At 38.3% G+C, this 16,668-nt stretch overlaps 1 protein-coding gene across 1 annotated transcript in view; it reads right to left on the bottom strand.

Annotated features, from left to right (window-relative positions):
- The window catches only part of LOC114224674 (microtubule-associated serine/threonine-protein kinase 4-like), a 158,240-nt gene that overhangs the window by 98,348 nt on the left and 43,224 nt on the right, over positions 1–16,668 (bottom strand). Inside the window, exon 2 of the mRNA XM_028123908.2 lies at positions 13,758–13,846. Within this exon, the coding sequence (XP_027979709.1) occupies positions 13,758–13,846 (89 nt within the window). The remainder of the gene's footprint in view (positions 1–13,757; positions 13,847–16,668) is intronic.

Raw genomic sequence — 16,668 nt, 5'->3', positions numbered from 1 at the left:
TAAACCAGACTAAGTACACAGTTGAGGGACTTCAAAGGCTGGAATGCCGAAAGGGAAACATCACAGACTATGACACGTGTATTGCAATGGGGACTGTTACAAGGATGCCACATTCCACTGTCAGCAGCCCACCTGAAGACTGCAACAAGCCTGTGTTCGAATTTGCTCTGTATTTACACACCATGGTATCCTATCATTTTAACAACCTTATGAATTCAGATTGGTCATAAAAATACCTTAACAGTTTCTGAAAACCTTGCACTACTGTGGCACTTTATAATACTGCAAATATAGTCACTTTTAAGCATTCATATGACGTGGCAAGGGCAGGCTCTATTATTTACATTTTTATATATAAGGAAGTTGAGATAGGGAGAGTGATTCGCCCAAGGGAGCAGCCCGATGGTAGAGATGAGCTAAAGTCCTGATCTTAACCCCAAGGTCCGGTGTTTATTACATACACCAGTTAATCCTTCAACGATTTTGTTAAAGATCTCAAAATTAAAAGGATTCGGTGGCAGGATCAGGGTGACATACTAGCCGGAGGTTTCTACACTAGAGTCTAAGTCTTCAGTGTCTGGGAAAGCGGGGACACAGCGTGAAGTGTGACTAGCTCGGCAGCTTTGTGCTACAGTTCCTCCTTCATTGACTTCACTAACTTTACCAGGTCACCATGATGTCACTGGGGACGGAGTTCCTGGAAGTTCAGCAGAACTAGCTATTGTTTCACCTAGAGAGAACACACTCCAGAGATGTACTTAGATACGTGTAAAGTTATTTTGGTGCCTACACAACACATTCCTGATGCTTATTAAATGTCGTTTGCAGCAAGCATTAAAGAGCATTTCCCGTGGACACAATCTCTGACTCTAGGGCCTCAAAAAGCCACAGCAGACAATAACGAATGGCCGGACAACACAAATACAAGACAATGGAAGGCCAGCACTTTAAAGAGTACCCTCCCAGATTAGGCTGAGAAACTAATCAGAGCTGATCACAAAGATTGATGTGTAATGTTATTCACCACGACATTACTTATAAGAACAAAAAAACAGGAAAACAGCCAAAATATTCATTAGGGGAAGGCAACTATGGCATATTCACAGAATGGAGTATTCTGGACTTTTTGAAACCAAGTATTTGAGAAAAAAAAAAAAAGACATTTAATGATATGTAAAAATCTCAAAGAAAGAAAAATGATCTAGATACAAAATTGTATCTATGATCCCATAGGTCACATACAGTATAGACAAATTATGTGTATATATAAAAATTTATATTTTATGCACAAATTTATGTATACACAGTGTCATAAATATTATAATGGATGTGCATATATAAACTAAACATATTTAGACAAATACCCAAATGTTAAGTAGTTAATTCTGAGTGGTGGATAAGAACACAGATGATTTTTGTATTCTTCTTTATACTTTCTTGTATTTTCCAAATTTTCTACAATAAACATGCACAGCTTTTGTAAATAGGAAAAAAAGGTTTTTAAAGACATTCTTAAAAAACGTAAAATATTTCTTTTTTTAAAGCAAAGATCATCTCTTTTCCCTAAAACTGTATGACTTTGCTCGTATGTATGCTCTTCCAAATTTTTTCCACCTCTCTCTTCCCGAGTGTAGGGATGCCAAATCTGCTATCAACTCCAATGCAAGAGTGTTGATGGGTTCTCCTTCCCCACAGCTGAACCCTCTAAACTTGTGATGGTTGCCACAGTATACACATACCTTAACATTTAGTGACAAGCTCTGTAATTACCCACTGTTACCCCTACCATAAAGGCTTAGAACTTGAAAAGCCTGCAATTTGCCTGGCTTTCTGGAGAAGTACTCACACACTGCTGTAACAAATACAAAAAATGTGCATTAAAGCATCATTAAAGCTGAAATTGTAATTATGCCAGAGTCAGTCAGTTCAAAGACAGAGATGGCATTACTGAGCATGTTTAAGAAAATGCTCTTTAGCAGAGGTACTTGAATTTAAAATACAGATTTATAAACCTCCCTTATTTAAGGTTGCCCGACAGGTACAAGCCACTAAGCTTATGTTGATCATCTTGCCTTCTACCAAGGGCGCTGGCAATGAATGCAGACAGCTGGCTGATCCCAAACTAATGGGACCCCGGTCTCAAGTCCTTTTGTCTCTACAGAACAGGCTATTTTTCTGTGATGCAAATCCAGACACTCTCGGCAGCTAATGGGCTGAAGAAGACAGTCTGTACATACACGTAACTAGGGATTTCTAACTGAAGCTCAGAGATCATTTGGGGGTACACTGGTGTAAAGTGTGCCAGAAAAACCCAAGTCACTGTGACAATCTCCAAAGCTGTCCAATCTGAGACCATCAAGTTCTGAAAACCTTGAGGAAGAGGAGAGCAGGGATTCAAGCAAGGATTTTAAAGGCACCTTTTAACCTTTTTATGTTCTAGGTGATCATTTATTTACTACCTGTATGAACATTAAAGTAACCCTAAACATAAGGCAATCTCTTCTTTTTCAACAGGTAGATAAAAATAATCTTTTTAGCCAATGTGAATATAGAAACTTCCAGACATTTAGAAGACCTAATAACACATGTCATTTATCTATTTTCAAATAGTGAAATATGTAATTATCACAGTGTGAGATTTAAATCTAAAACATCTAATGCAAAGGTAAACACTGTTGATAACTCAATTACTTTAATTTCTAATTGTAATATTTATAAAATGTGAAATTAAAAGATTTTTTCTACTTCAATAACTTCCAAGAAAATAGGCTGTTTTGAGACTTTTGCTTCTCAAGAATCCGCTCTCTTCTAAAACTTGCAAAACTCTTTTCTCACAGCAAAAATAACTTCAAGAATTTACAATGTCTATTTTCTATGGTTCAGATTTCCTTCATTTCAGTGAAACACTGCCTTGTTTGCTCTGTGGATTTGGGAGGTGGTAGAGCACCTTAGCATCCAAACTACCCAACAGTTATGAAAGGCAAGAGCTCCCTCTCAGCTATTAGCAATGGCTGAAACAGATTATATCATGGACAAGGTAAATGAAAGATTTGCTGAAACTACTTTCAAAATAAAGTTACTAAGATAATGCACTCAAATCTGTGGGGCTTTTTACGTAAGTAGATATTTCAGAGGACTTTCTCTTTGTGGGGGAAACAAATCTTCGATCTGGAGAGTATGCTGAATTTTTGGTCATCAGATTAAATGAAGCTCTGTGCATTTCCTTATGAACAGTTATTTATTCTTTGAACAAATATTTGTTAAGTGCCTGGTAGAGACTGAGGACTTGCTGGTAAAACTTACCACTCCCTCTTTCTGGGAGCTCTGTCTTCTCTTAAATTCTGAGATAGTACATTCTCCTCTTTCCCTCTTGCCTCTCCGGTTGCTGCCTCTCAGTTTCCAAGGTGACTTGTCCTCTCAGAACCTTTAAATGTTGGCATTGTAGACTCAGCACCCCCACCTCATCGGGTTTAGTCTTCTTTTCACTCCAAAACTCTCGCCCTCACTGATTTCAGTCTCTCCCAAGGTTTTAAATACCACTAATGAATGAATGGCTTCCAAACTGGTATCACCGGTACAGACTCAACCTCTGAGTTTCAGACCCATAAAAAAATTGTTTCTTTAGGTCACTTAAATGTATCATAGGCATCTTAAACCCAGTATGCAGCAAAGTGAACTCTTCAGCATTACCTCAGATCTGTTCTTTCTGCCCCCTCCATCTTGGGAAGTGCCCCTTCTGTTCATCTATATGCTCAGCAAGATACATGCACTCCATCTTTGATCAATTCTCTCTACCCCACAGTGAACATACCACTAAATACTGTCAATTCTAACTTGAAAAACAGGTAATTAAGATCCAACTAGTACTTTAGCAACTAAACCAAGCCAAAGATAATCCAGTTAATGCATCAACACAAAAAAGTTGCAAAATTTTTATTTAAAAAATGAAGAGCCATCCCCAATGGATGAAGGAGTCAAACCTTCCTGAGTGGCTGCCATGTTCTATTAAAACAAAACAAAACAAAACAAAACAAAACAAAACCCCACAAAAAACTAATATCACTTTTGTTAACACAGGGGAGGTTTAAAATAAATTTAAAAGGCAGCTTCCCCAAAGCTTCAATTTATAATTGAAGGAGAAAATAAAAAGCTAAATCAAAGGCCATTTAGATTAATTCTACATTTAGAGTTTAGGGATACAAGGAAATGTCAATTGTTAAATACTAGGAAAAGATGACATATACATATTATAGTCTAGTCTTCTCAAAGGACCAAAATGACAAACTCTGGTCACAGGGCAGATGATCTGCATGAAGGAATCAAGAAATACTAATGATGCTGGTATATACTCCCAATTAGTGATTCAACACCAAGCAAAAGACAAAACTAGGAAAATACAGTGACTGACGTCAGTCCACCTGATTTTATCATACTTTTCCTTAAGCAGGAAGGGCAGTATGTGTCATTACTCAAGTCAACAATTGACAATTAAACAAAGGCTAAGAATTATAAAACTCTGAATGCAGCATGGAATAAGAAAGGTAGTATTCTCTATAATTCAGAGAAACTGATTTGTGAAATACTTGAAGTCACAGAATAGATGCATTGTGAAATTATATAGCTTGGACAAACACACTACATTAGGAAATCTGGTCTTGGGCCCTTTGAAGATTTTAATCAAACCAGACGATTCCAAGGTGGTGTTTCTCTTGACTAAATTTATCCATAAGATTTCCTGATTTTAAGCTCCATAAAATGAAATTCTGAGGACATCAGATGCTCCAGACTGAACACAAGGTTTTACAAGTTTAAGTTGGTATGATTAAGATCTGCTTATAATTAGGAAAAAAGACAATGAGTGACCTATCAGAGATTCCTCTTGAGTAAAAAAAAAAAAAACAGTTTCTACCATTTTAAAGAAAGAGTGGTTATGTGGGGCATCATGAAACAATTTTCATTAGAGTTCACAATCAATTTGTTATGACTCTCTGCGCACATAATCTTGCTCTGTCCTATTCCCTAAATACAAAGAAGCAAGGGAACCATTTGTCTTGTACAATCATGTCTATATGGCCAAAGGAGGCGAATGCCTTGCTGAATGAAAATTTTTACTAAAGATCGACAAAACCAACTTAAACAATTCAGCAAATATCATTTCAAGTATGGGAAACCTGCTGAAGGCTTTTGAATGACAGTTAACAAAATAAATGGAACAGACCTACTATCACACTCAGGGCTATGTCCCTAGTCTCACCTCATCTAAGGAGAAATTTTTCACCGATACCTAAAGATCACTAATCTCTAAGTCGTTCCCACCAGTAAGCTAAAATTCACAAGTAATAGCTTTCCCTCTGTCTGTGTGCAATATACAAACCTGGTACCACAAATATCAGAGAAGAAATACATAAGTGAATTCAGAAAAGCTCCTGTTGCTCAAACACTCACTCACTGCTTGGGAAAACCACCACCCTATACAACAGACAAAGAGTATGAGAAGGTAAAGAAACATGTGACTGATACTAAATTTGTCAAGCAGGAGAAACAGTGAGACCAGAGCAGACAATTTTTAGAGCAAGATCAACCTTGTTTAAAAAAAAATGCGAGGCACCTGGGTGGCTCATTTGGTTAAGCCTTTGACCCAGGTCTTGATCCTGGAGTCTCGGGATGGAGTCCCAGGATCGAGTCCCGCATTGGTCTCCCTGCTCAGCGGGGAGTCTGTTTCTCCCTCTGACCCTCCCACCTCTCATGTTCTCTCTCAAATAAATAAAATCTTTTAAATAAAAAAATGACACTCTACAGCAACTAGGCACAAGGACAACAAAAGTGGAAGAAATCAGAAGGAAAAAGACTGGACCACAGAAAAATTAAAAATAAGAAAAAAAAACCCTTTACGTTACCAAAGCACCAATTAAAAAAAAAGTCAAATAGCAAATCAGGAATGACTATCAGTGATATGATAAAAAAATTAATAAAACATACTCATTAAAAATACGAAGATATTCACCTCACACATGTTAGAATGGCCATTATCAAAAGGAGAGAGTCAGTATGGGTGAGGATGTGGAGAAAAGGGAACCCACGTGCAATGTGGGTGGGAATGCAAACTGGTGCAGCCGTTATGGAGAAGAGGATGGAAGGTCCTCCCAAAATTAAAACTAGAAATAGTATATGATCTAGCAATTCCACTTCTGGGTGTCTATCTGCAGGAAGCAAAGTCACCAAGAAGATATGTGCAGTCCATGTTCACTGCAGCATTATTTACAATAGCTAAGACACCGAAACAACCTAGTGTCCATCAAGAGACAAATATATAAAGAAAATGTGGTGTGTATATATAAATACAGGAGTACTAATCAGCCATAAAAAAAAGAAGGAAATTCTGGGTGTGTGCAACAACATGGATGGATCATGAGAAGATCATGCTAAGTGAAATAAATCATAAAAATACAAAAGGTCCATCTGCCAACTATAAGATAAGTTCCGGAATACAATGTTAACTAAAGTCACCTTGCTGTACAATACTGTACTGAATATTTAAAGTTGCTAAAGAGTAAATCCTAAAAGTTCTCATCATAAGAAAAAAATGTATCACCTAGGGGCACCTGGAGGGTTCAGTCGGTTAAGTGTCTGCCTTCGGCTCAGGTCATGAGCCCAGGGTCCTGGCATCAAGCCCCACATTGGGCTCTGTGCTCAGCGGCGAGTCTGCTCCTCCCTCTGCCCCTCACTCTGCTCGTGCTCTCTTTCTCTCCCTCAAATAAATAAATAAGATCTTCAAAAAAGCGCGTCACCTACATGAGGTGATGGATGTTTACTAAACTTATTTCCTAGTGTATACAAATACCAAATCATTATGTTGTAGAACTGAAAATAATACAATGTTCTATATCGATTATATCTCAATAAAATTGAAAAAATACTATGATATTCTCTTTGGCTTATATTGATGGAACCTAAAACTTCATACCATGAGCATTGGGCAAGTGTGCACTAAAACAGAAACTCCAACAGATGCGTTGCCATCACATGTATACATGTATGGATATACAAGTGCACACATATACAGGAAAAAAGGACAAGAAATACAATAAAATGTTAGCAGGGGGTTGTGTAACTTTACAGGAGATTCCTATTTTCCATATCATTTCTCCTATTTTCTACAAACTATCAGTTTTCACTGTTATAATCAGAATATCACATTTTATTTTTTAACCATACCAGCCTGAAAGATCAGAGTCATGGACACATGGCCTGTCAAATTTCTTATGAGATTTTACCACTTCTTTAAAATGGCACAGAGTCATGTGGATGTTGGTAAGCCGATTAAGGACTTGGTTAGCACCCAGGGCTCAAATTTCAGGTTTTACTAAATCCCTTATTGCCCATCTTCCAAGCTTAGGGTTCCCATTCTCCACACAGTGTATAGAGACGAAGTTCCCCACCAACATCAGGGATGCTCTCGGGGACATCTCTGGCACCCTGGAATGCTTGCTCCCCTGTTCTACCCCAGACTATCTTCTTGAACTCTACTCCCCAGTGTTTACTTTTTTCCCTGTCTCTATCTCATTGCCAGCCTATTAACTTCCAATTCTTTGCATCAGCAATGCCTGTCTGCAAAAACCACTGCGTGTGCTCCCATCCAATTCAGTGTCCCATCCGATGAATGAGAACACGGATACAGTGCAAATGCACGTTGTAAAGTGGTGACACCACTTCTCACGTGGGGCTCAAAAAGAAACTCCAAAACAAGTCCCAAAGAGGAAGGTCCTCACCACTTTCTGAAATAAGAAAAACCTTACTGAAAAAATATCCATGGTATCTCATAGTTTCTCCCTTAATCTGTGCCCTGGGTTGTTAAGCCCACACTTCCTGGCCCCCGGGAGGCAGGGAGGAAGGAAGATGATGAAACGTGCACCACAATGTCTACAGGGACTCCGTCACACGAGCAGGATGTGAGATGTTCCATTGTATTGCCTAGCCCCCCTGCGCCTATCCCAGGGCTGTTCCGTGTCCTAGGTTTCTACGCGGAATAGAAGCTCTCCAGTTCTCAGATTATTTCTGCCTCTCTGGGCCCCCTTTAGTTCAGTTGTAGCTTTGAAGAAGGGCTTGGTGAACAGGGCAGCAGCAAATAAGGTGGTGACTCACCCTTCAGACATGAGGTACTTTATTATTATAAAATAATTTTTGAAACTTTTTCCAACAACATACTAACCTAACATTAGGGATATTTCCTGTCTGGAGTAATTCCTAGCACTGTCCAATAGGAACGTGAGACTTCTTTTCATCTTTCCTTCCAGAAACATTCTAATAAATGAATCTCAGCAGTCACCTGCAAATTCCCAGTAAAAACAACTTCTGAAGACACAAACGGTTAGGTATTTTGGAAGGGGGAAACATGTGCTCTTAGAACTTAAAAAGCCCGGAGTCACTACCCAATCAGATAAGCCTTTTCAAAGAAAAAATGTGCTCTAGCTGATGGCAGGCGAAGTTAGAGATCTGAAGCATGAGAATGACTGGGTGTGCCACTGGAGGCTTGCAGGTAGAGGATCGCAGCCTCCAGAGGATGAAAGCAGCCTCCGGCCGATGGTCAAGATGAGACAGGGATCTCATTCCTACACCCACAGGGATCTGAATCTGTTCACAACCTGCATGAGCTTGGAAGGAGATTCTTTCCTCATCTCCAGATAAGAGCCCAGCCCAAAGGACACTCTGATTTTGGACTTAACGATATTCTAAGCAGAAACACTAGGTGAGGGTTCCTTGGGAACTAGGAACTTACGATTTTCCACCTTTCTTTGATTTTGGCCTTACAATACGTGAGAACCCCCTGAGCTCAAGCAAGTCAAGTGTAACAGAACTTCTGCCCCACAGAAGCATAAAATTAATACATGGATACTGTTCTAAGCTACTAAATCTTTGGTAATTTATTACACAACAAGAGAAAACTAAGGTGGGTATTGTTTTTTCTTTATTGGGTTTAGTTTTAGAGCCTTATTTTATTATAAAACGACTATATGCCAATTTCCCTTCCTTCCTATTCCCCAAAGGTTAACAGAATTCTCCTTCCAAAAATTTCCTATGACTATGCATGATATACAAGTGTGCCTATATGCCTATATGCAGTCTAAAACACACACACACACATATATAAAATTTCACAACGTATTTTTTCACTTAACTATCTATCTTGGGCATCGATCTAATATCAGAACATGAAAGTCTATCTCACTCTTTGTAACAACCATGCAATGCTGGATTGTACGTCTGAACCATTTTCTATGAAACCAGTCCCCTACTGAAGGACAGTTAAAATGACGTTAAATGATGAAGGGGTAACAACTTCACTTTCTATTTGCTATTTACAAGTAGCTGGACTTGTTATTTTCTGTTATTTTGTGAGAATCTCACCAGATAATTTCCTAGAGATGAATTGGCTGGGCTGAGGGGTAAATGAAGTTGCAGTTTTAACCAACAGTGCAAACTGCTAACCAAAATGGTTGCACCAATCACATCGACACTGTTATCATGTGGCAGGGCCTCCTTCTCTACAATCTTGCTGTCATTGGATTCTGTCACTTTTATAAAATTTTTGACAGTATGCTAGGTGAATGATACTCTAACTATTATGGCTTACGTTTCTCTCATGATTCCAATGAATCATTTCTTATTTTGGGGGGGACATTTCAATTTTTTTTCTATGATGTGCCACTTACATCTTTTGCCCATTTTTCTCCAATTTATACAAGCTCTTTGTGTATGTATTAATGCAATCAGATATTTATCAAGTATGGGCATAAAAATATTTCTCACACTTTGGTTTTCTTTTGATTTTATTTACTACAGAGAAATTTCCATGTTACGGGAGATATACCAGTCTTTTCCTTTGGGGCTTCTGGATTAAATTTCATACTTAGACTCTTCCTGGAACTAGAAGCCTGTGATTTTCTACCTTTCTTTTTTTAAAGGGACTCCTATTCACTGCTCTTTTGGGAATCCCTGGCTCTCAACAAACATGATTTTATTTGTAGAGATAAGCTCCAGAACACGATGCCAGGCTCTCTTTTTCCTTAGAGCACTATTGACACATCCACACAAATCAACTCATGTTCTCATCCCTACTAATTCATTTGACAGGGGATCAATTCATGTGTCAGTGAGGAGTGGCCTGATTCACATAATCCTGACCTAAAAAAAAAGAAAAGAAAAGAAAAGAAAAGAAAAGAAAGTTTAACTTTATCTTTGGGTCAGAAAGCACTGAAAGATGGTAGTTTTTCTTTCTCTTGTGTTTCGTAAAGACATGTAGGAATTCTCACCGACATTCTGTGCTTCAAACACATGACACAGAAGACAGCGACGGAAAGGCAGAGGTGATGCGGCAAGGTGAGTGCGCAGGCATTCACCATCCTCAAGACAGGAGGACTGGTCTTTATTTAATTTACGTTTTCCTTCTCTTCTTATACGTAAATAGGAAACAACCAGATTGCGATAAATACCATTTCTCACAAAGAAAGTCTGACAGAGTTCTACAGGTTCTGAGTGAATAAAAACCTGTGGGCTCTTCAACTGAAGGGAAAATGCTGTCAGAACCCAACAGACGGGCTTCTCTCTGCCCACTCCTCTGACTAAATACTATAATTATGTTTGAAGAGAAAAGAATTCAAGCTAAGTCTACATGGAGAAAAAGAAAAATAATTAAAAGGTTCATTGAAGTCTTCACCACATTTTCTCTACTCTCAGTATTAGCACTGAAGAAAATCACAGCAATAAGACTCAGCAATAGGGACATAAACTAGGGCACAATTACTACAGAACACTACAGAAAGGAGTAGGATTGAAGTTTTTATTTTTAAAATATTTTATTTATTTATTTGACACAGAGAGAGAGACAGCGAGAGCAGGAACACAAGCAGGGGGAGTGGGAGAGGGAGAAGCAGGCTTCCCGCGGAGCAGGGAGCCCGATGCGGGGCTCGATCCCAGGACCCCGGGATCATGACCTGAACTGAAGGCAGACGCCTAACGACTGAGCCACCCAGGCGCCCCAGGATTGAAGTTTTTAATCACTACTGAATTAAACGGAAGAAATAAAATTCATGATACACTTAGCACTTGTATATACTGCTGGGCACTGTGCAAGGTTAATATAAAGATAAAATTCCAGGGGCGTCTGGGTGGCTCAGTCAGTTAAGCATCCAACTCTTGATTTCAGCTCAAGTCATGATCTAGGGTGGTGAGATCGCACGCCACGTCGGGCTCCATGCTGGGCGTGTAGTCTGAGATTCTCTCTCTCCCTCTGTACCTCCCCCCCCCACATGTGCACGTGCTCTCTCTCCCTCTAAAAAAAAAAAAAGACTGTAACTCTTAAAAAAAAAAGATAGTATTTCAGCCCCCAAGTAGGTATTTGGCCTTGCTTGCCCCTCAAGTCACCTTCTACTGTTCTGATGATAGTGTAATACAGATCCCCATGGTATAAATGGTAATAATAGAAATAGCTGGGCACTCATCAAGCAACTGGGGAAATCCAGTATTACCAACTGCTCAGCCCACCCCCCAGTGACATCCCCCTCACACCTTTTCAGAGGTAACTACTACCATGAAGTTGGTCTTTAAAATGATGTTTTCCTTTAGACTCTTAAAAGAAATGTATATACACATTTATGAGTATATGTGTGTATCCCTCAACAAAATTCTCTTTATAGCCTCATGCTAACCTTACATGAATGGTTTCAGCCATCTTCTTTTGCAACTTGGCTTTTGCCGTCTAACACTCTCAGAGTTGCATCCGTGCGGACACGCACGGCGCTAATACATTTTGTGCACAGTGCTCTGTGATGACTGTGCCACAATTCATTCACCCATTTTCCAATCGAAAGCTTCTTAGGTGGCTTCAGATGTTTAGCTATTACAAACAATGCCGCTATGAACAGTCTAGAACATGCCTTCTTATGTATATATGCAAGAGTTTCTCTCAAGTTCTACCTGGGAATGGCATTTCTGAACTTCAGGGGTGTTGCTTTAGTATCGGAATTTTATCAATTTTATCAATTCCAATTTTGCTTTGCCGTCTTTTATTTATTACTAAAGGGAAAATAAAGTTTCATTCCAAAGGGGCAACTATCTCTCTCTCTTTCTTCTTCCCAAACATGTTATAGGTAACTCCCAATCTCAACTTGAAAGCAACCCTTGAGGAAAGAGTCACAGCCCTACTTTTAGGTAGGAAATGAGTATCAACTGAAAGCCCATCAGGGTTAGAATTTCTACCAGAGTACAATGACTTAGGGCTTACTCGTTCATCCTTCCCACCCATCATCCTCCAGAATCCTCAAGACAGCTTCTCAAAACACAGATCCTCCTCAAAATCCTTGAAAGGTAATCAAAATCAAAATTCCTTATACTCTCTGACTTTCCACCTTCATATTCTCTTACACCCAACACACATGCCCCACTCCAGCCACACTGGTAATTCCCCTTTCCCCCCCATTTCTACCAGCCCAAGTCTTGCCTGGCTTTCAGCATCCTGACTAAGTGGCTCCTTCAACTCTCCCATACTTTCCTGGTTGGAATTAACCCTTCTCTTCCTTGCACCACCATGGATATGACTTAAAAAAAAAAAAAAAAAAGGAAACAAAAACCAAACCAAACCAAACCCCAATATTCAAAGCAATCTTCACTACACAGTTTTTCTAATATGGCTAGACCTTCCTTATAATTAGTACTTGAGGCTAAGGTCTCATATCTTCATATTCACTGTCCCTATAATGATTATAGATGTAATAAATAAGTTATATCTGCCACTGCCAGGCAAAACTTGAGATAAACTCTTGCACACATACTAGAGAAGACACATTCTAGACTGCTCATAGCAGCATTATTTGTAATAGGGAATGTAAGTAATGGGCAAGTTCAAGTTTAGGGAGAATAAATGCTGAATCGTTCTGATGGAGGTTAAGACACATGGCCTCAAAACATGGCATCCCGACCAACAATATTTTAAACTGAAGAAATAGGAGAAATGCCATGTGCAGGAAGGTTCTTCAGATCTGCACCTAAAGCACATCATCAAGTCCTCGTGTGAGAGGGGTCCTCTCTGCTACCTGGGGAAAGGAGCGTCCTGATTTCTGAAATCAAGGAACACAGAGGACTGTGAACGTACAGCCCTTGCTCAATTTGCCCCAGTTTACTAGAGTTAGCTCATTTCTGTCCTGTCCTTGCACAACTTTTCACTCTTCATCAAACCTAGCATTAATATATGCAGGTTAACCACGTCTTTGGGTCTTCATTTCCTTACAAAGGCTCCTGTGTCACAGAAATCTTCTATTAAATAAATGTGTTTGCTCTTCTCTTGTTAATCTGTCTTTGGTTAGGAGGTTCCCAGTCGAGAACGTAGAAGCATAAGGAAAAATATATTTCGCCTCCCCTAGAGTTCTTAACACTGACCCTCTTCATGTGAACTAACACATCTGCATTCCCCAAAGATAATCCAACATGGAAACAAGTCTTGCATCATTCACGGATTTAGAAATGGAGAAATAAGTAATTGAAAAAGGATTCCATATAAAAAGAAATTCTCAATTTCAGTGTCCAAACACTCTGAAAGAGAGGATGAGGGTTGGGCTAACTTATCAGAAAGAACAATGTACTGATAAAACAAAAGGAAAACCAAGAGAAGCTAGAAAGACATACCTGAATTTCAAAATGCTTGGATTATTTTAACAACCAGCAAAAAGAAGTAAAACACAACTCAAGAAAGGGTAAGTCATTACCTGCATGAGCAGAGAGAGGTGAGTGTGGTCGAGGCAATGCTGGTGACTGTCCATTGCCTATCAAGCTTTTCCGGTTGCTTGTTCGGCAACTGCCAAAAGGAAAAACAAAATCAGAGTTTTAAAAAGCAAATATAATGCCAGTAAATGTCCAGGTATATTCAACCTACACACATACTAGAGGTTCAGCAACCTATCTGCTCATGTTGTGGCTTAAATTTTTGCAAGTTCATAGGCACTCACTAATATTTGAGGGGTGGCTGCCTCCTGAATATTAGAAAATACAATGTATTCATATAGCATAACACCATCAATATTCCTCACCACCAGTGAAGTTATAATCAAATGCCTTCTCTCTGCTCCTGACTGCAAATAGGTGACACGCCATACACCCAAGTGATAAATTAAGGATTCAAATCAGCAAACCGCAGGTAGCATCTCTGTTGACATGAAATTTCTAATACGAAATTACATGCAATGAAGCGCAATGACATTCATCTTACAATGATGCACTAATTAAAAATCTAATTATTTAGACAAATTTCCCATTTGTGCCTTTTGTCAATCGAACAGCCGATGCCCAAGATGTATTTCACTACTGATTCATTTTTCATCTTGTATACTCCATTCAAATTCCTCATTAAGGTAAATATCTTGGAATCATAAAAACAGATTCCAGTTGGTATTAAAATAATAGCGAAAGCCTTTTGCCAAAGGCACACTACCTACTGTTTTTGTCCTGGGTACCCACTCAATAGAAACAAACTGCTACATTTGGGCAAAGGGCAACTACTTTTTCCTGATTCTGCCAGGACCAAGTTATAAAATGCCTCCTTGGATTCGAAAGTAACTCACAAGCAGCAAAGAATAAGATAAACGTGAAACTGGTTGATGATGAGGTGAATATTATCTCCTTTTCATTTACTTTCCCTTCAGTGCAGACCGGCACTGCATTCTTTATTAACAGTATAGCAGTGAGAAAAAGGGGAATAAAAACCAGCAGGTCACCTCACCAAATTCACCTATAATAAGGTTCAAGGCACTGTGATTATGTCCTCCTACATTTAGGCCGCCCTCAACCACCATTTAAGGTTTATCGTAATGTCTTCTTTAATTCAGAATATACCTGTTATAACAGGCGCTTCAAAGAGAAGTTTTCACCTGACTTCTAAATTAGGTATTGTGGACGTTATTTGAGGGTTTGCACAGAATATCTGAAAGGAACATTTCTCAATATTCAAATAATACATTTCAAAACCAAACTCAATTCCTTTCAGCAATATTAACTTGGGAACCAATCCTCTCCCTTAAAGGTTTGCTGCTTATTATCATTTGTCAACATTCCCATATTTATAATTTCTTAAGGTCAGTCTGCATCATTTTATTTTCCTTACTGGAACAATCAACATCCCTTAGCATTATCTATGAGTGTAATTAAGATCATGTTTATTCAGCCTTAAAGAAGTTGCTGATTAAGAAGAGGCCCTTGATACTTAATTATAAAGGTGGATTGTGATATTATCAACTCATCTGTTAAGAACCATATTTGACCTATTAAATTCAAAATTCATAATCATTAAATCAGATAGTATGATTGTTTTAAAAAGATACTTTATAATTTATTTCGTGTTAATTCAAATCAATGTCTTCTTTCATTCCAATACAGGAATATTTAACATATCAACCTGCTAATGTTAATAAAAGAAATTACAAATGACAGATTTATACCCTGGAAATCTCAGCAAAGTTATTTGTTTATTTAAGCAAATTAACTGAAATACGAGTTAACTGCTAGAAAAATGGCTATATTATTTTTTACATTTAGTATTTGATCTAAATCACTTACAAAGATTTTTCCCTTCACATTCAATTATTAGTGTTTATATATGTAAATAAAATCTTCAGTAAGAAATGTAAATCAACAGAAATAGTAACCTAATGATTATCTCCAATAGGAATACTGGTGAAATATGAGAACTTAAAATCTAAAAAATGGTATTTCTTGAAGAAGACCTTAAAAAACTGAATCTTTTTTTTTTTTTAAGATTTTATTTATTTATTTGACAGAGAGACACAGCGAGAGAGGGAACACAAGCAGGGGGAGTGGGAGAGGGAGAAGCAGGCTTCCCGCTGAGCGGGGAGCCCGATGCGGGGCTCCATCCCAGGACCCTGGGATCATGACCTGAGCCGAAGGCAGATGCTTAACGACTGAGCCACCCAGGCACCCCCAAAAACTGAATCTTCCTAACAAACATATAGAATGACTAGTACACTACTACGGGCAAAATAAATAGACAATGATTTAAATTTAAAACAAAGAAAAACAAAAGAAATTTTCAAAATTATGTCAGTAATTTAAAGCCTACGAAGAAAAGGCAGGAAAGTTCTGATTTTAACAATGTGACTCAAAAAAGAAAAAAAACTCACAAAGAAATCTCTAAATAAAACCTGGAAATGGAATATACTTGTTTGCTTACTGTAAAAAATAAAAATACTTAGTAGAAAAATAGGATAAAAGTTTATATTACATTCATCCTGTTTGCCTACTCTCTATAAAGACTGTCATCTTTACAAACAAATGATTATGAATGCAATTTAAAGCAAAAGAAAAAAGGATTCTTCATCTATGAATATGGGAGCAAGAAAAAAAGTTAAAAACAAGGTACAGGGACTATTTCATACAAAACCTTAAGTAACCAGAGGCCTATCTTATTTACAAACACTATGAACAATCAATGCTGAAAGGGTCTTCTGTAACCTCTCTATGGACCTCGAGCATGAAGGTAGAGACAGTATTAAAATTACAATAGACTTGAACTTTCCTGAATCTCCCAGCAATCAAACAGGAAGCTTTTAAACATGAACTACAAAACTAGACTTTATAAAATACAGATTCCTATGTATACACAAAATA

Source organism: Eumetopias jubatus, unplaced genomic scaffold (genome assembly GCF_037043125.1).
Source record: "Eumetopias jubatus isolate StellerSeaLion01/CBP00866 unplaced genomic scaffold, mEumJub1_p1.0 scaffold_5, whole genome shotgun sequence".
Taxonomy (NCBI): domain Eukaryota; kingdom Metazoa; phylum Chordata; class Mammalia; order Carnivora; family Otariidae; genus Eumetopias; species Eumetopias jubatus.
This window is presented reverse-complemented; position numbering and strand designations above follow the sequence as displayed.